The 17,974-nt window shown below is 43.4% G+C and overlaps 1 protein-coding gene across 1 annotated transcript in view; it reads left to right on the top strand.

Moving 5' to 3' along the window:
• The window catches only part of LOC141117205 (Fc receptor-like protein 3), an 80,207-nt gene that overhangs the window by 45,988 nt on the left and 16,245 nt on the right, over positions 1–17,974 (top strand). The window contains exons 7-8 of the mRNA XM_073609915.1: positions 10,212–10,493; positions 10,609–10,890. Coding sequence (XP_073466016.1) covers positions 10,212–10,493; positions 10,609–10,890 — 564 coding nt within the window. The remainder of the gene's footprint in view (positions 1–10,211; positions 10,494–10,608; positions 10,891–17,974) is intronic.

Consider the following 17,974-nt stretch of genomic DNA (forward strand, 5'->3'; position numbering starts at 1 on the left):
AAACTGGCCAGTGTTTTGAAAAAAATTTTTTAACACTCTTATAGTCCTTATTAAAACTAGTCAGAAAAGGAACATAGTTCAGTTCACATTCCTCTTTGATATTATCTTTCAAGAGTTGATCCCTTTCCATCCGTGAAATAAGTAATTGGGTGGCCCTGGTTTTTTTTTCCTGGTACCCTTTTTCTTTGAAACAGTCAACCAATAGATTAGATTGAGACATGTAATCTGACATAGAATCACAATTACGTCTAATCCTTAGTAGCTGCCCCTTAGGTATCCCTTTGAGCCAGTTAGGATGATGGCAGTTGGCCGTGGGTATATAACTATATCTATCGGTGCTCTTGAAATGGGTCTTTGTCTGAATTTTACCATTGTTCTTATATAGAGTTAAGTCAAGAAAACTAATCTCACTTGTGCTCCAATTGCCTGTGAAACGTAGTCCATAGCAATTGTGATAAATGGTACTAAGGAACGTTTCCAATGCCTCCACTGTACCGTTCCACAGAATCACAATGTCATCAATGTACCTTTTGTACAGGCGGATCTCGGGTATGTGGGTTCCGAATATGTTGTGGTCTTCCCAAAGACTCAGAAGTATATTGGCCACACTGGGAGCATACTTGGCTCCCATCGCCACTCCCTTGATCTGCCTGTAACAAGACCCCTCATGCCAGAAATAGTTATTAGACATAGCCAGCTCCAAGGTCTCAATCAGAAACTCTTTCTGTTCAACCTTGAGGCTGGACTTGGAATCGAGGGCCCTCTTTGTTGTTCTCAAAACATGTTTCTGAACCAGGTTGGTATAAAGCGATTCAACATCAATCGTAACAATGATTGTGTCATCCTGAACCGGAATATCCTTAAGCAAGTTCATAAGATGTTTACTGTCTCGCAAATATGAGGGGTACGATTGAACAATGGGCTGCAAAAAATAATCAACGTATTCACCTAATCTCGAAAAAATAGAGTCTATGCCACTGCAAATAGGTCTGCCGGGTGGGCACTGAGAATTTTTATGTATTTTGGGCAATTGATATATTATAGGGAGTCTGGGTGCATCAAGGACTAAATATCTGGCTTCTTTCTTGTTAAGGATTCCTATCTCTTTTGCTTTGCATACATTATCCTTCACTAAAGTTTTAAGTTTTTTTGTGGGATCACCTTTAATTTTCTTATATGTCACAGTATCACTTACCAGCCTATTGAGTTCTTTCATGTAGTCATCTCTGTTTAAGACCACTATTCCCCCCCTTTGTCCGCTTGATGGATAGCGATATTTTTCTTTTTCTCAAGCGCCTCTATACCTTTTTGTATGTTACCCTTCTTTTTTCCCTTTTTTGGTTTTAATAAATCTAATGTCTTGCTCAGCCATACTTTTAAACGTCTCAAGAAAATGATTAGATGACTTTTTGGGATTAAAGACTGATTGATTTCTCAATCCGCTGTGTTGGTATTCTGATTCTATAGGCTGAGTGTTAAGAACTCGTTTCTCTGCAAAATGTTTTTTGATATTAAGTTTATGTACAAATTTCTCAGTGTCAATAAACACCTCAAATTTATTTAGTCCTTTATCCAGGGCATATTTAAGACCTAGCTCAAGTACTTTAAGTTCATTGAGAGTGAAGTGAATTAAAAATTCCTTAGCCGACTATTCTCTCTTTCTTTTTGTTCTTCCTTCCTCCTCTCGTGCCTCTACGTTGTTTCTTTGGGGGTCCTGGGTGGGCCAGACAGGTGGTTCCCATTGTTGCCAATGGGAATTCGCCTGGTCCCCATATCGGGTCCCTGGTGGTGGATTGTACCAGGAAGGGTTGGGTGGTCTGCCCCTCCCCCTTCCTCTCCAATTTCCCCTTTGCCCGTGGTAACCCCTGTCGTGATTCCAGCCCCCCCGGGAGGGTGGGTCTCCATGACCTCTCCTGCGAAAACCCCTATGGGGTGAGCCACCTCTCTGTGGATCATCCCCTTGGTAGAGGGGTTGGAACCTATTGTACATGGGGATGTCATAACCTCCGTAATAGCCATTATCATAGTGGCTGGAACTAGATATAGGGGCGGGGTAAGTCGAGTAACCAGAGTTACTTGTGGCACCTCTGGGAACAGTACCCCTCTTTTGTGGATAGTGCCTCAGGTGGGGGGGCCGGGCTTACGCCCCTGGTTACCACCACCCGGGGTAGAACATAGAGGAACAATGGGAGGCTGGATGGACTCCTCTCAGAGGAAGAGTCCATGGATTGGTTTGGAAACAGATCCACCGACTTCCTGCCATTTATAAATTCTGTTTTCCCTATAATCTTTGAGGTCACCTTGATACTTTTTAATTTTCTTGGCTTTGGTATCCTTATCCAATTTCTCTAAATGTTTCTGTACCTGTATGTTTTTTTCTTTGTACTCTGCAGTGTCTTTAAAAGGTAAAATGGCCTCCTTAAGTGCAACAATTTTGGTCTCTAATATTCGTAGTTTGGCTTGTATCCTACAAATAATTATATCCAGTAATTTCTGTTCACTATCATTAAAAAAATTGGGCATCCAAATCAGAGTCTTCAAGACCATCATTTGGACCTAAGTCCCAACGTAAATGCCTAGGGGTCATTTTTTTTTAACATACTGTTCTAATGTGGCAACATCCCACCAGGCTCAGATTTTCTTATCCAGGATATTTTTTAAGGATTTGAAATTGTGTTCCAAATCTTTAAGTGCTAAGTTTTCAGCAGAAGCAAAAACATCAGTTGTGTCAGTGGGTCTGCAACTCATAATCAAAAATATCCATTGCTGTGGGTGTAACTTAAAAAAGGAGAGATGTATAAAAAATGGTAGGAACTACCAACCCGCGCAAATGTAAAATTGATTAAGGAGCAACTCGTTATAACGATAATTGAAAAGAGAAGAGACAATAATTAACAAATTAATTACAAACCGCGCTCCCTGTAAAGTGCAAGTGCAGATAACACACTCTAATGTAAAACAAAATAAAATATAATGTAAATAATGTCAATAGTGATACTCATAAATAACTATCAACTAAGTGAAATCACATCAATCTGATGGGCTGGTGACAGATACTCTGGTACTCTGATGGGCTGGTGATGGGTACTCTGATGGGCTGGTTATGGGTACTCTGATAGGCTGGTGACAGGTACTCGGGTACTCTGATGATGACAGGTACTAAGGGTACTCTGATGGTGACAGGAACTAAGGGTACTCTGATGAGCTGGTGACAGATACACAAGTACTCTTATGAGCTGGAGATAGGTACTCGGGTACTCTGATGAGCTGGTGACAGGTACCGGGTACTCTGATTGGCTGGTGACAGGTACTCGGGTTCCAACCTCTGATTGGCTGGGGACAGGTACTCAGGGTACTCTGATGGTGACAGGTACTCGGGTACTCTGATGGCGACAGGTACTCTGATGGCGACAGATACTTGGGTACTCTGATGGCAACAGGTACTCAGGTACTCTGATGGCGACAGATACTCTGGTACAGCAGAGCACGCTGTGATTGGCCAAAGCATGCAGGTCAGGTGCATGCTTTGGCCAATCATCAGACGTCAATTCACTGTGATCTCGCAGTGCATTATGGGGCATTCAGCTGCGCTCGAATTTGCAGCGAATGCCCTATATATTCGGTTTGTTTGCGAGCAAGCGAACACCCAATGTTCGAGTCGAACTTACGTTCATCTTGAACCGCGGGCTCATCCCTATACAAAACTAAACATATTTATCCGTTCTGCACATGTCTACTTTTGGTGGTATTTAGGGATGGGCCGAACACACCCCTGTTCGGTTCGCACCAGAACTTTCTAACACCGCGAAAGTTCGAACATATAAGCAGCCCCGGTTGCAGCGCAGCCAATTAATACTTCCTAAGAGACATGGGGGAATAGACATATAGGCCTTAAACTTTGGGTACAGATTGAATATGCCAGGGTCGCCTGTTTCATTAGGAAGAGCTCCCTGGTGCTTTGCATATCTTTCTAGAGAGCTTATCAAACATCCTTTAATAGGCAATACTGTTAAACTTTGTTCAACCCTGCTCCCCACTATTGGTATAATACCGGAGACCTCTCCTCTATACCCAATACTGGGGAACCCCCTTTTTTCCACCGGGGACTGACGACGGGGCTTTTAAGCACTTATTGAATATGGGCTGTACACAAGTGTCCAGCTATATAAATGGGGGGACATGGTTGACTATCCCGGAGTTGATGGAACAGGTGGGTATGTTTAGATTAAGCTTTTGGAGTGCTCTCCAGATTACCCACTTCCTTGGTACTCTTCCATCTCCGAGACAGTTTACTAGGCCCCCTACTATTTTTGAGAAATTCTGTTTGGAGATGGGAGCAATGTCACATAATTTATCAGCCAATTATGAGTTATTAATTTCATCAATGGAAACTGACTCTTTGAATTGTGTCCGTGAATGGGAACGAGAGTTGGGGAAAACCTTCAGTTACAACATTCTTAAGTTTACACATGAATTGTCCATTTGTGTGAAAACTCAAGAGACTAATTTTAAAATTTTTACTCGGTGGTATAGAACGCCAGTGAGACTGAAGAAATTTTTCCCTGACTCTTCTGATCTCTGTTGGAGATGCCAGGGAGTTAGAGGCACCATGTTACATATTTTCTGGGAATGTCCAAAATTAAAGAATTTCTTGACAGGGGTTAGACGCATTCTCCAAATTTTCACGGACTGTATGATACCACAGGACCCGGCCTTTTTTCTTCTCCGTGCGTCTCACATACCAGAAAAGTTATATAAGGAATCTATTACTCGTCATCTTCTAGATGCCGCTAAGGCCTGTGTCCCATTGACATTGAAATCAGCATTACCCCCGATGATAGGGATGTGGTTACGCAAAGTGAAAGAGATTAGCAAATTAGAAGATCTGGTGCTTTCTGCATGACACCAGCAGGAGCGTTATTCCAAGACCTGGTCCCTTTGGAATGTCTTATTGGCCTTGGAGGAGGGAAGTACCCTCCTTGACTATAATTTGAACAGTTAGGGTGGATATTCAAAGTCCTTACCTCAATTCCCCCTTTGTTGTGGGGTGAGCACACTGGAGGTGTATCTCCATGGATCGGCTTTACTTCCCTCCCCCTTTTTTTTTTTTTTTGTTTTTATTAATATATAGGTACAAAATTGATTGGGATGGGTCAGAGACTACAGGGGAGGCAGTATATAGGGTATTTGGTCAATTAGAGTTATTTTAGATGGTGACCTAATTTACTGCATGGTTGTTATAAAGCTGTGTTTTGAATATGTTTAAATTTACCGGTTATATTTTTCTCCTGTGTATGTTCTCGAATGTGTCCAATCTTTCAATAAATAAAATAATTGAAGCAAGTTCGAACCCGAATAACGAACCCCATTAACCACTTCCCGCCCGCCCTATAGCGGATTGACGTCCGGGAAGTGGTTCCGTTATCCTGACTGGGCGTCATATGATGTTCAGCAGGATAACATGCCGCTGCGCTCCCCCGGGGGCGCGCATCGCGGCGATCGGTGGAGCGGTGTGTCAGCCTGACACACCACTACACCGATCTTGGTAAAGAGCCTCCGGCGGAGGCTCTTTACCACGTGATCCGCCGTGTCCGTTGATCGGCTTTTACTCACTCGCGTCTGACAGACGTGAGTAGAGGAGAGCCGATCGGCGGTTCTCCTGACAGGGGGGGTCTGCGCTGATTGTTTATCAGCGCAGCCCCCCCTCCTCAGATCACCACACTGGACCACCAGGGATCGCCACTAGGACCACCAGGGAAGGGGCAAAATGTGGATGGCCAGGTATGTACTCCATGGCCATCCACATGTGCCCAATGTGCCCAATCTGTGCCCACAAATGGTCACTGTTCCAGCAATGCCCCCAATATGTTTTATGAGTGCCACCTGTCATTGCCCATCGGTGCCACCTGTCATTGCGCATCGGTGCCACCTGTCAGTGCCCATCTGTGCCCATCTGTGCCCACCTATCAGTGCCCATCAGTGCCACACATCAGTGCCACCCATAAGTACCCATCAGTGCCACCCATATGTACCAATCAATTACACCTACGAGTGCCCATCAGTGCCGCCTATGAGTGCCCATCAGTGCCGCCTATGAGTGCCCATCGGTGCCACCTATGAGTGCCCATCAGTGCCGCATACCAGTGCCACCTATCAGTGCCCATCAGTGCCACCTATCAGTGCCCATCAGTGCCGCCTATCAGTGCCCATCATCAGTGCCCGTCAGTGCCACCTCATCAGTGCCACCTCATTGGTGCCACCTCATCGGTGCCCATCAGTGCCGCCGTATCAGTGCCCGTCAGTGCAGCCATATCAGTGCCCGTCATTAAAGGAGAAAACGTGCTTATTTACAAAAAATTTTAACAGAAACAAAGAAAAACTTGTTTTTTTTCGAAATTTTCGGTCTTTTTTTATTTGTTGCGCAAAAAATAAAAACCGCAGAGGTGATCAAATACCACCAAAAGAAATCTCTATTTGTGGAAACAAAATGATAAAAAATTTGTTTGGGTACAGTGTAGCATGACCGTGCAATTGTCATTCAAATTGCAACAGCGCTGAAAGCTGAAAATTGGCCTAAGCGGGAAGGTGTCTAAGTGCCCGGTATTGAAGTGGTTAAAGCCAATGGGACACGAACGTCAAAAATCAAAAGTGCCCATTTTGAAGGCTTACTTGCAAGTGATTGGGCATTCAATGGTTATAGGGGTCCGGGTCCTGCCCTGGGGGAAATGTATCAATAAAAAAAAGTTTGTGAAAAACTTCATTTTTAAAGGAGCAGTGATTTTTAGATTTTTAAAGTCAAAGCATAAAAATGAAAAATTCCTTCCAATATAGTGCCTGGGGGGTCCCCTTAGTCTACCTGTAAAGTGGCAGATCTATACCATGTATAGAATCTGCTGAAGTGATAATTGCATTTATAAAGCCAAGAAAAATTTAAATTTTCCCTGCAAGCTGCCTTTATTTTGCTCAGCAACAGCTAGGGAGCCAGGGTGTATGATGAGGCCACAATGTAGTGCACTGGGAACAAGATTAGAGATATATTGGATACATTCTGGTGTCACTTTGATCTTGAATAGAAGTAACAGGTGCATAAAAATTGGTCTTTGGGTGTCGGTGGTGCCTTCCCACCGTAACCTTATAGAGGTAATCTTGATGAAAGCAAGAATTGGCCCTGCTGTAAAAAAAAATTGCAATGATATGCACCTGTCAAACAGGTGCTGAAATATTGGTCTTTGGGTGTTAATTGTGCCCATAAAACCTATACCAAAAACATTCTTCCAGATGAAATTATTGAATACCCTCAAAGCAAGGCAGCCTCGAAGTCCTGCAGACATTCCACATCCCAAAAAGACTTAATCAGTGACATCAGCATCAGGGGCTTCATAGCTGGTAATCCAGGACTGATTCGGAGTCTGTGGACAGACGCATTCTATGATCAGTAACAAAACCTCCTGCAGCACTGAATGCCCGTTTTGAAAGCATGCTGGATAGCACAGGCAAACTCACTAACAGAGGTAATGATCCCCTGCCTGAGGATTTACCACCACGTCCACCTTTGCCTGTGGACATATTTCTTTCTGGTCCCCTTACAGTGCCTAGGGAATGTCTGCCTCTCCCTGTTGTCCTCCCAGGAATTATTGGGAGGGAGGAGGCGGTGCTTATAAGCAAATGTAAAAAAGAAGTTGAAATCTGTACGTAAATGCACTTTAATCAATGTAAAGAGGTGTTTGTTGCACTTTAATTTGAGTACTCATACTACAAAGACACACTCCACGGATACACTATAATATACTGCAATATATTGTGCCAAACATACAGTGACACACAGAGATACATGGCGGTAAACTGGCAGTAATGCACACAGAACTATATGGCGTTAAACTGGCAGTAATGCACACAAAACTATATGGCATTAAACTGGCAGAAACGCACACAGAACTATGTGGCGTTAAACTGGCAGGAACGCACGCAAAATTATATGGTGTTAAACTGGCAGTAACACACACAAAAGTAAGTGGCGTTAAACTGGCAGTAATGCACAAAACTATATGGCGTTAAACTGCCAGTAACGCACGCAAAACTATATGGCGTTAAACTGGCAGTAATGCACACAGAAGTAAGTGGCGTTAAACTGGCAGTAATGCACAAAACTATATGGTGTTAAACTGGCAGTAACGCACACAGAACTATATGGCGTTAAACTGGCAGTAACGCACACAAAACTATTTGGCGTTAAACTGGCAGTAACGCACACAAAACTATATGGCGTTAAACTGGCAGTAACGCACACAGAACTATATGGCGTTAAACTGGCAGTAACGCACGCAGAACTTTATGGCGTTAAACTGGCAGTAATGCACACAGAAGTAAATGACGTTAAACTGGCAGTAATGCAATAAAATTGATGGTGTTCAACCGTCACTACACTGATGCTATCTGAACTGTACCTACTCTAGCTATACACTAATGTCAAGATTACTGACACGGTCTCACTACACTACACTGAAACTATCTGAGCTGTCCCTACTCTAGCAGCACACTATGCAAAGCTGAATGATGGTCCTCCTCACTACACTCACACTATCCTTAGACTGACACTAAACTAATATTCTACACTGACAATTGAAGCAAAATAGCACAGTATAGCACACTAACTAACTAATAGCACTGAACAGAGCCCGTTCTATCTCTCTCCATGCCAAAATCACAATGAAAATGGCTGCCATTGAAAGAATACTTTTATACTGTGGAGCGGGAATGAGCCATGATTGGATAAAGTCATGATGACAGTGTCCAATCATGACTCTGACAGTGCTCTGTGCCCTGATTGGCTGAAACTTTCACTGCTTCAGCCAATCGGGGCTTGCAATGCACTGTTCAGTGCCACAATGCATTGTGGTCAGTTCGGGGGTCCGAACAAATGGTCGAACGACCCATTTGTTTGGCTGTTCATCGAACGTCCGAACAGCGAAAGTTCGGCCCGAGCTTATGCTCGGACCAAACCGTTCGGCCATCCCTATTTGAAACCACTGGGTTTTTTTTTTTTTATTTTATAAACGAAAAAAGACAGAACATTTTGAAAAAAGAAAAATCATATTTTCTACTTTGTGTTAATAAACATGTCCAATAAAATCTAATTTCTTCATAAATTTAGACCAAAATGTATTCTGCTACATGTCTGTGATAAAACCAAACTGCATTTTTGGTGACACTATACTAGTAATGGCGGTGATCAGGGACTCATTGTGTGACTGTGATAGTGTGACTAATTGACACTGACTGGGAGGGACACTAAGGGGTTAATTTACTAAAACTGGAGAGTGAAAAATCTGATGCAGCTCTGCATGGTAGCCATAATTCAGCTTCTCACTTTTGCTTTTAAGCTTTGACAAAAAACCTAGAAACGAATTGATTTCTATGCACAATTGCACCAGATTTTGCACTCTCTGGTTTTAGTAAATCAACTACAAACTGACTAACTGACACTGACATTACTAGTGACACCAATACAGTAATCAGTGATAATACTGTACACTGTCACTGTACTAATGACACTGGCTGGGTGTCAGGACAATCAAAGGGTTAACTGTGGAGGGTAATAAAGGGGTGAAATGTGCCTTAGAAGTGTATATGTGCTGCTTGTACTCGCACAGAATCTGGATTTCTTTTTTACCTGAATGAAAAGAGCTCAGGGAGGAAGAAACTGGCCAGATCCTGTGTGATCTGTTTTGGCTGTAACCAATCACAGCGCAGATCAGTGGGGGGAAGCGTGCAGCATGCCCGCAAACCAGGAAGTAAGCCGCAATGTACCCGTATGTCGCTTAGTCTGGAGCTGTCGCCCAACAAAAATGTAATGTGGATGGGTGGCAAGAGGTTAAGAAATGAAAATCTGTACCATGATTGTTCAGAATGAATGGCTACATTTAAGAGACCTCAAAAATCATCTAAACAATGTGTGTGTTGTAACTTTCGCTGACCAGTATTTGTTAATTGAAAAATCAATCTCAAACTCAGGACTAGAGATGAGTTTGGGGATGTTCAGACCTGCAGATAATTGGCCCAATACAGGTGACAGCTTCCTGGTGGGCCTGCACACGTGGGTTCAGATCCTAGTCCAAACATACCCAGACTCATCTCTACCCAGGACATGGCTTCACTTCCAATACTTTAGCAGACATCAAACCAAGAATTTTATTTCTATTGCTCTCTTTCAGAACCCTTCACTGACCTGGAAATCAAAGGGTTCCCAAACCCAATAGCAGAAGGAGATAATATTACACTGACCTGTCTCAGTAGCCGTAGTCAACTCGAATCAGCCACAGAAGTGCAGTTTGCTTTCCACAGAAATGGACAGAACGTTCAGGAATTTGGTTCTTCCAATAAATATGGAATCCTATTTGCTAAACTGGAGGATTCTGGGTATTATATCTGTGAGGGCAGAAATTCAGCCAATGGTTTAACTAAGAAGAGTAAAAAGATAAATGTCCAAATACAAGGTGAGAAGGACAAGATACAACAGGAAGAATAAGATCTAGACTACCTCTTTGCAGATTTAATTCTATTTACCATTGTGTTCTGATTTTGCTTACGATTGTATTAATGTCTATGCAGAGCTCTTCTCTCACCCGAAAATTGTAACAAACCCAGATTTCCCCAAAGAAGGCAACAGAATTATTCTAACATGTAACACGAGTATAAACACATTAAGAAGCGACATTGAACTGCAGTTCGCGTTCTACCAGAATGAAAAGAAGGTTCAGAAATTGAATTCATCACATCACTATATAATCCCATTGGCTCAACTGGAGGATTCTGGAAATTATTCCTGTGAAGCAAGAACGCAATACAATGGGATGAAGAAAAGAAGTTCAGTAGTAAGTGTGGTCATTCAAGGTGAGCATAGTCAGTTATGAACATATTTAATGTCAGTAAAGCATAAGAAGGAATTTTAACGTGAAACAGGTGTTTTTTTTTTATGTCAGGATAGATTCTGTGGGGTCTATATATCAATATTTTTACACAAATTTCACCAAAAATTCACACATTCTCCACTCAAGATCAGAGCTGGATTAAACTCTGTGAAGGCCCCTACATAGCCAAAACCTTGGGGATCCACTTGCAGGTTTATAGAGGTTTTTCCATGCGTGAGCTCTAGTGGGATATCATTGAACTAAGTAGTATGCATGTTGGTCGCTAGATAGAGATGACCATCACTGCTGTACATTACATGTTTGTAGGTTGACCCAAATTTTTTTTACATACTAACAGCTGAAAGAAGATGAGCTTTTAGTCTTGGTTCACATCGGTGAGGCTTTAAAATGGCGCTGAAGTACATCAGTGCGATTAGCACTGCCGATTTCATTGCAGATTGTGACTTCATTAGGGAGGAGACGCAGGGGAAGCTGCCGTGAAGCACCAAGAGGAGGAGACACCGCCCAGAGGAGGTGCTGCCAGTGACTTAGATGTGGTAAGTGCGGGGCTGATGACCGACCGACCGACTGACCACACCTAGGTGGATATACTCACATGGGTGGAGGCAGCATCCATCCCTCGCCACCTCTAAGACCGAGAACGATCAGTCATAAGCTCTCTGCTCTGTCCCTCCAGCGCTTACTTGAGTGCGAGACTGTGCAGGAGGTGGAAGAGGCTGGCTCAGGCTCTCAGTGGGTCATTCAGAGGCTGGGCCAGCTGCCAGTCAGGCATCTGGGTGGATCTTGACAATATTGTTGGAATTCCTACAGAGCCTGGACCGGCTCTTTGATCATCAGCAGACAGCAGGCTTTAGCCCATAGTTCGGCACTCCTGTGACCCACATGAGAAGTAGAGCCAAAAGATTTTTGGCCCTACTTCTCCTTTAATGTAAAGTTTTTATTTCTTTGAGTTGATAATTTTTTTCTATTTTTTGTAATCAATTTAAGAAAACTTCATAGTGATTTTCTTTTGAGATCAAATAAATATTATTTTAATCTGTTGTCGCCGGGCCCTTAAATGGTGTGGCACTGACTCTGCCTAATTGATAATCCAGCACTACCCAAGATTCAATAAGAAAAATGTGTGGATCATTCGGTAAGAATATTGAGCAAAAATATCAATAAATTGACCCCACATAGTCTATTCTGCCAAAAAAAGGTCTTTCCCTGGCTTCTAGCAAATTTTGCCTAATTGTACACTGAGAGCTGTACAGCTTGGTGTAAAATATCGACATGCTGTGAGCGAGTGTTGGGAGGCGGGACAAAGTAAGCCCTGTACTCATGCAGGAGAACTACATCATCCCTGGTTGGCCATTACAAAAATAGTAAGAACCCAGAAGAAGACCTAGAGAAGATATCAGGGACAGAGCAGTAAGTGAGAACATGGACATCACATCACTAGACGCTCTTAGCAAAGGAAACTTTGAAAATAAGGTCCATCTACCTCAATGTGAAATTTTGTTCTCTTCTGTCTGTTGGTTTCCACATAGAAACAATGTAAATCAAAAACAGGGCTGTTCTGGCAACACCAGAAGTATAATGATTGTAGAATTTTTGGGAATCCATTGCAAAGTTTCTTACAAGGATAGCCTACCAGTAACCAACTTGTGAGCAAGGTGCAACGTGGTATGGTGGACACTGGACACACAGAGTCCAAGATAGGCAATAGAGTTATATTGTAGAAAGGTTCAACACAACTTCATCAGGCCTGGTGGGTAGGCACTAGGGATGAGCTAAAAACATTTCAGGAGTTAGTGAAAGAATATGCAATCCCCAACCGATCATTTTATAGGTATCTGCAAATAAGGCACGCTTTAGATGCGCAATTTAGTGGAAAGGAGCCATTATGGAGTGATATGACCTCTCTGAGAAAATTGGTTAATACCGAATCTACAAAAGGTTTAATCTCTGATATATATAGAAACCTGAGAGTATCGGGCCAGGAAGGCAGGCTGGAAGATAAAAATAGGATCAAATGGGAGGATGATGTCGGGCCATTGTCAGATGGTCAATGGGAGTATGTTTTGTCTTCTGGACCCAGGGTTTCTCTCTCTCCATTACAGACAGTTTCTCATCTATATTTGATATACAGGACGTATTTAACGCCATTAAAGCTGTTTAGGATTGGTAAGAGGGCAGATGCGAAGTGCCAAAGGTGTGGAGGAGAGAGAGGAGATCTGATGCACATGTTCTGGAGATGCCCCAAGTTGTACAGGTATTGGAAAGGTATAGTGGATAAAATAAACTCTGTATTTGGGACATCGCTGGGCATGGAAGTCAAGACCTGTCTATTAGGCCTGATGGAGGAACAAGAGATCGTAAGGGACACACAGACCGCAAAAGTTAGGTGCCTGTTTCAGGGGAAAAAACTTATCGCTAAGAACTGGCAGAGAAAAGAACCCCCGACGGTCGAAGAATGGATGAAAGAAGTAAGAGAGGTGATTAGTAGAGAGAAATATATATATAAGAAAAGGAGTAACTATAAAAAATTTGAAAAAATATGGAAGTTATGGGTGATCTGGTAGGAGAATAGAATGGATGTTGTGTAGGGTGAAGGTGGAATGGGAGGGTTGGGGTGAGGGGGGGGTAGGGGAGGGGTCTAACTAAAGGGTAAAGAGGAAAAAAAAATTTGTATACTTCTTTGATGATATAGTATGGTTTATAGATGTTCTGAATCAATGTATAAATGAGATAAATATAAGGATTGTATAGATGCTGGCTTTGTTAGCCTTTGCTTGTGTGTTTTTAATGAAATTTCTCAATAAAAAGATATGAATTAAGAAAGGTCCAACAAAACTTCATCAGGCCTGGTGGGTAGGCACATCCGTCCGGAGCTACTTACGAACTATAATAACGGTCTGAAGACTTAAATATTCTGACAGTGTCTGCAAGGAGGAGCGGAATGCGTGAGGCTTACTAGAGAGAGAAGGTTGTAGTCATTGCACTGTCCCAACTCCTCCAGAACCTTTACCTACCTCTAAGTACTGTCCCTGCAAGATGGGAAACCTACACTAGCCACTGGCATAAAGTATGCCAAGCCTGGGAGTCATGGTCTTAAGTAGACTGTGCCTGACCCTAGATGGTCCCTGGAGTCACATGGGAGAGATCTCCTTGTGACCACAGGAAGTTATAGCGGAACCAAGTTCCTCACAACTTCCTTCCTCTTCTGCATTTCCGCTTTGGTTGAGCACCACCTGTAGTGGAGAATACAGACTGCACCTGCCTACAAACTGCCTCACAATTAGCAGCAGCATTGTCAGCTTGCATCCTAAAGTTGGCCATTGGGCTGCCTATTAGATCCACCAGCTGGGCAACCCAATGGGCAACTCAAGCAGCTTACATTGTAGGCTTACAATACTGCTTCTTATTTGTTTAAGAAAACTGTAAGCAGTGAGGCATGATGTCATTCATACTGAAAAATAGATGTAGAGTTTACCTAAACTTTAAAAAACACACTTTCCATAGGGAAGGCTACTTTGTACTCAAGAACTTGGTTCCACCTTTATGCTTACAACCATTATGTATCTAGTGTCACCAACCCAACACTTTAACAAACACACCTCTCAGACTCGTGGCTTTCAGATCGTTTTCTGCTGTTCAGTTTGTGCTTGTGGGTTTGTATCTGCTCTTCAGTGCGTGCAGTCAGTTCGTATCAGAGTTTTCTGTGTGATCTTGCCTGCTCGTTGCTGTTTTTCAGGTCGCTCTTCACAGGCCTTGCTGTTCTTCAGTGCCTTCTGTTACTTCGTTCTGAGCAGCCGACCGTTTTCTAGCCATGTTTCGTATGCGTACTCCTCGTAGAGTTCGTGCTGTGCGGGGGCTTGGTGTTGGGGTCCTGACCTTGACACAAGTCCAGTCCATGAACAGGGTGGGGAGGAGTTCATGGACCAAGAATTGGTTGCTCCAGCGTGACCAGTTCTCTCATATGCCTTTGCTCCGTGAGATCCGTGAGAATAATCCTGATGATTTCAGGAACTTTCTCAGGATGACGGACCCCGTGTTTCACCGTTTGTTGGCTTTGCTGACCCCTTATATTAGCAGACAGGATACCTGCATGAGGCAAGCCATCACTCCGGAGCAGAGGTTGGTCGCTACCTTGCGGTATTTGGCCACAGGGAGAAGCCTGCAGGACCTCAAGTTCTCGACAGGCATCTCCCCCCAGGCTCTTCTTTGTGGACATTTACTGCTTGTGTTTGTTTGAGCTGACCCTGACAGAAATGTGTGGAGTGCAGAAAATGTCGTGATTGTGTAACCTTATACAAAGCACTGTTGGCTGTTATTTACTAAATGTAAAGACACTTTTCACTACAAGTGCACTTGCAACTGCACTGAAACTGCACTTGTAGTGCAAAGTGGATTTCCCCTTAGGAAATAACCCCCATTTTCTCATAAAACAACAATTACATCACCCCAAAAGTGTTGTAGCGTGAGACAATAAGCCACACATTCTTGATGAACAATCTTTTTAATACCTGCACAATCACATGTGCATTTACCCAAGGTTTTTCTGACAAACCAACATGTTTGTTGTATAACAATTTTTGTGGTGTCATTATCCAAAATCAAAATGTCCATTTTATAGAAAACAGGCCTGTGTAAAACCCACAAGAAAGACACAAATCTTGATCTTACAAAGTTCACATTTGGTACAACTGGAAGGCAATATCAGACATGAGTATTTAGGAACTGTGTTTGATATTGCGTTCAGATGGGGGGAAATCACCCCTGGAAAAGCCAAATTTGGAAGATGCACACAAATTTCCCAATGTCAACATGTGCGACCTGCCATCACGGGGGATTAAGGGATGTGTTTTGGGGGAGAAAGCCCTTCCTCACTGCTACTTTATTATTGAGGAAGGGGTTGCACCCCCAAAACGCGTCCATTGATCTCCCGTGATGGCAGATAGCACATGTTGACACACTGTGTGCATCCTCCAAATTTGGCTTTGGGAAAAATCACAAAAACATTTAGCACATTGTAGCACACAAAAGAAGAAAGTGATTTGGAGGGGTTTTAAACTCGCCCCAAAACATCAATGATGTTTTTATATTTTGGAATAACATCATTGATGTTTTGCTTGATGTTTTCCAATTGTAAATTACACCCCATGATCTCCCCGATCACGATCTGGGCACTTTCGGATGTGAAAGGATCTGGATCCACAACCTCACGATCACCTAAAAAGAGAGGAAACCCAAAATAAATGAGGTCTAAAAAATATGCCGCCATCCATCTCTTATCGGAGCCTGTGGTTGCAGACACTCACCTGTTGTGGTGACTACTTCCACCACGTCTTCTTCCTCCTGCTCATCTTGTGTTGGGTGGATTTCCCCTTCTTCCAGAGGGGGGGGGCTCTGGTCTCCTCGGATGAGGGGTGTCCTCCGAGTCTTTTCTCCCCTATGTAAAACAAAAATGGTATACTTAGCACACAGATATTTAATGTCAGAACTATAAAGATGAAACATTGCTTGGAAGTGGGGTACAATTGTCTATTTTAGCAGAGTTCCAAGATGTAGCTTTTTTAGTGCCCTTTGTCAAGCTGCAATACTTTACCTGTTTGGTAAAAGCTTCACAGATGTAGCCCCCCCTATAGTATACACTGGGGCACCTGTGTGGCCCCCCTAATAAAAATGGTGTACTTGTGTCCCACACTAGTGCTCCAGTGTCCAGATGTGAAAACAGCTGCTGAGTGTCCTCTCCTTACACACAATCTAGTTTGCATTTCATTCTAGTAACAAAGCCATCTACACAACCCAATTCTTTGAAGACAAGTATAGGGCGTCAAAATGGTGGCCAAATGCATATGGCCTAAACAATGGTATTTTATCGTCCGAAATAACAATGTGTGATCCGAACGAATAATGTGCCCATGAACATGAAAGTTGCCATTTTAAACTGTACAACAGTTCCTAAAAGCACATGGAGCAGCACGAACGTAAGAAACATAAAGAATAGGAACACAGCACAACTACTTACTTTTTTGCAGCAATCTCCGGATCTTTCTGTACTGCTCGTCTTCTCGTAATTTCAGGTCCGACCACTGCTTCCTGAGCTGATCTTTCGATCGTCGTACCCCGAATTTCCGGTGCAGACTCCTGACCACTTTCGCCATGATCTTGGCCTTTCTGACATTGGGGTTGGGGTAAGGCCCATACTTTCCATCATAGTCGGCCTTCTTCAGGATGTCCACCATCTCCAACATCTCCCCAAAGGACATATTTGAGTCCTTTAATCTCCTTCTGGATCGGGACGTTTCAGGCTCCAGCCTTTCCTCCTCCTCCTCCTCCTCGTTGCTACAATTAGCACGATCCTGCTGTCTATCCGCCATGTGCTCTTCCCCCACTGCACCGAACGAAAAGGGGCGGGGAATAGACTAGAAAGAACGTCAGGGGCGGGCGGAGTTATACGCATGCGCAGTGTGTATAAATCGTAACGCGCGCGTCTTACGTACGATCTGTGAGCGGAGGAAGGAGCATCGGAGACGCCGATCGTGCTAACGAAGGTAGGATCTAAACTTGGGCCTATACTGCTTTGAAATGGAAGCCTATATTGTAACAAGATTAGGGGAGTTTGGCCTGACATTAGGCTTTGTCTTGTGTTGTGTCTTACAGAGAAAATGGATGGGTTCAACGACCACAATTTCCTGCCCCTGTTCATAGACAAGTACAGGGAGCTGCCCTGTCTGTGGCAAGTGAGACACCCCCACTATAATCACAAACAGAAGAGGCAGGCAGCGCTGGAGAAACTGCTGGAGTTGGTGAAGCCGGTGGTCCCCACAGCAACCATCCCTTATTTGAAAGCTAAAATTGGTGGCCTGAGGAGCACTTATCTTAGGGAGCGCAAGAAGGTCACAGATTCCCAGAGGTCCGGAGCTGCAGCAGATGACGTTTATGTCCCCAGGCTGTGGTACTATGAGAGACTGCGATTTCTGTCAGACCACACTGAAGTCAGGGAATCCCTCTCCACTCTTCCTTTCACTCTTCCTTCCACCCCAGCTGAGGCTTCCAAT

Source organism: Aquarana catesbeiana, linkage group LG13, assembly GCF_042186555.1.
Source record: "Aquarana catesbeiana isolate 2022-GZ linkage group LG13, ASM4218655v1, whole genome shotgun sequence".
Lineage (NCBI taxonomy): Eukaryota > Metazoa > Chordata > Amphibia > Anura > Ranidae > Aquarana > Aquarana catesbeiana.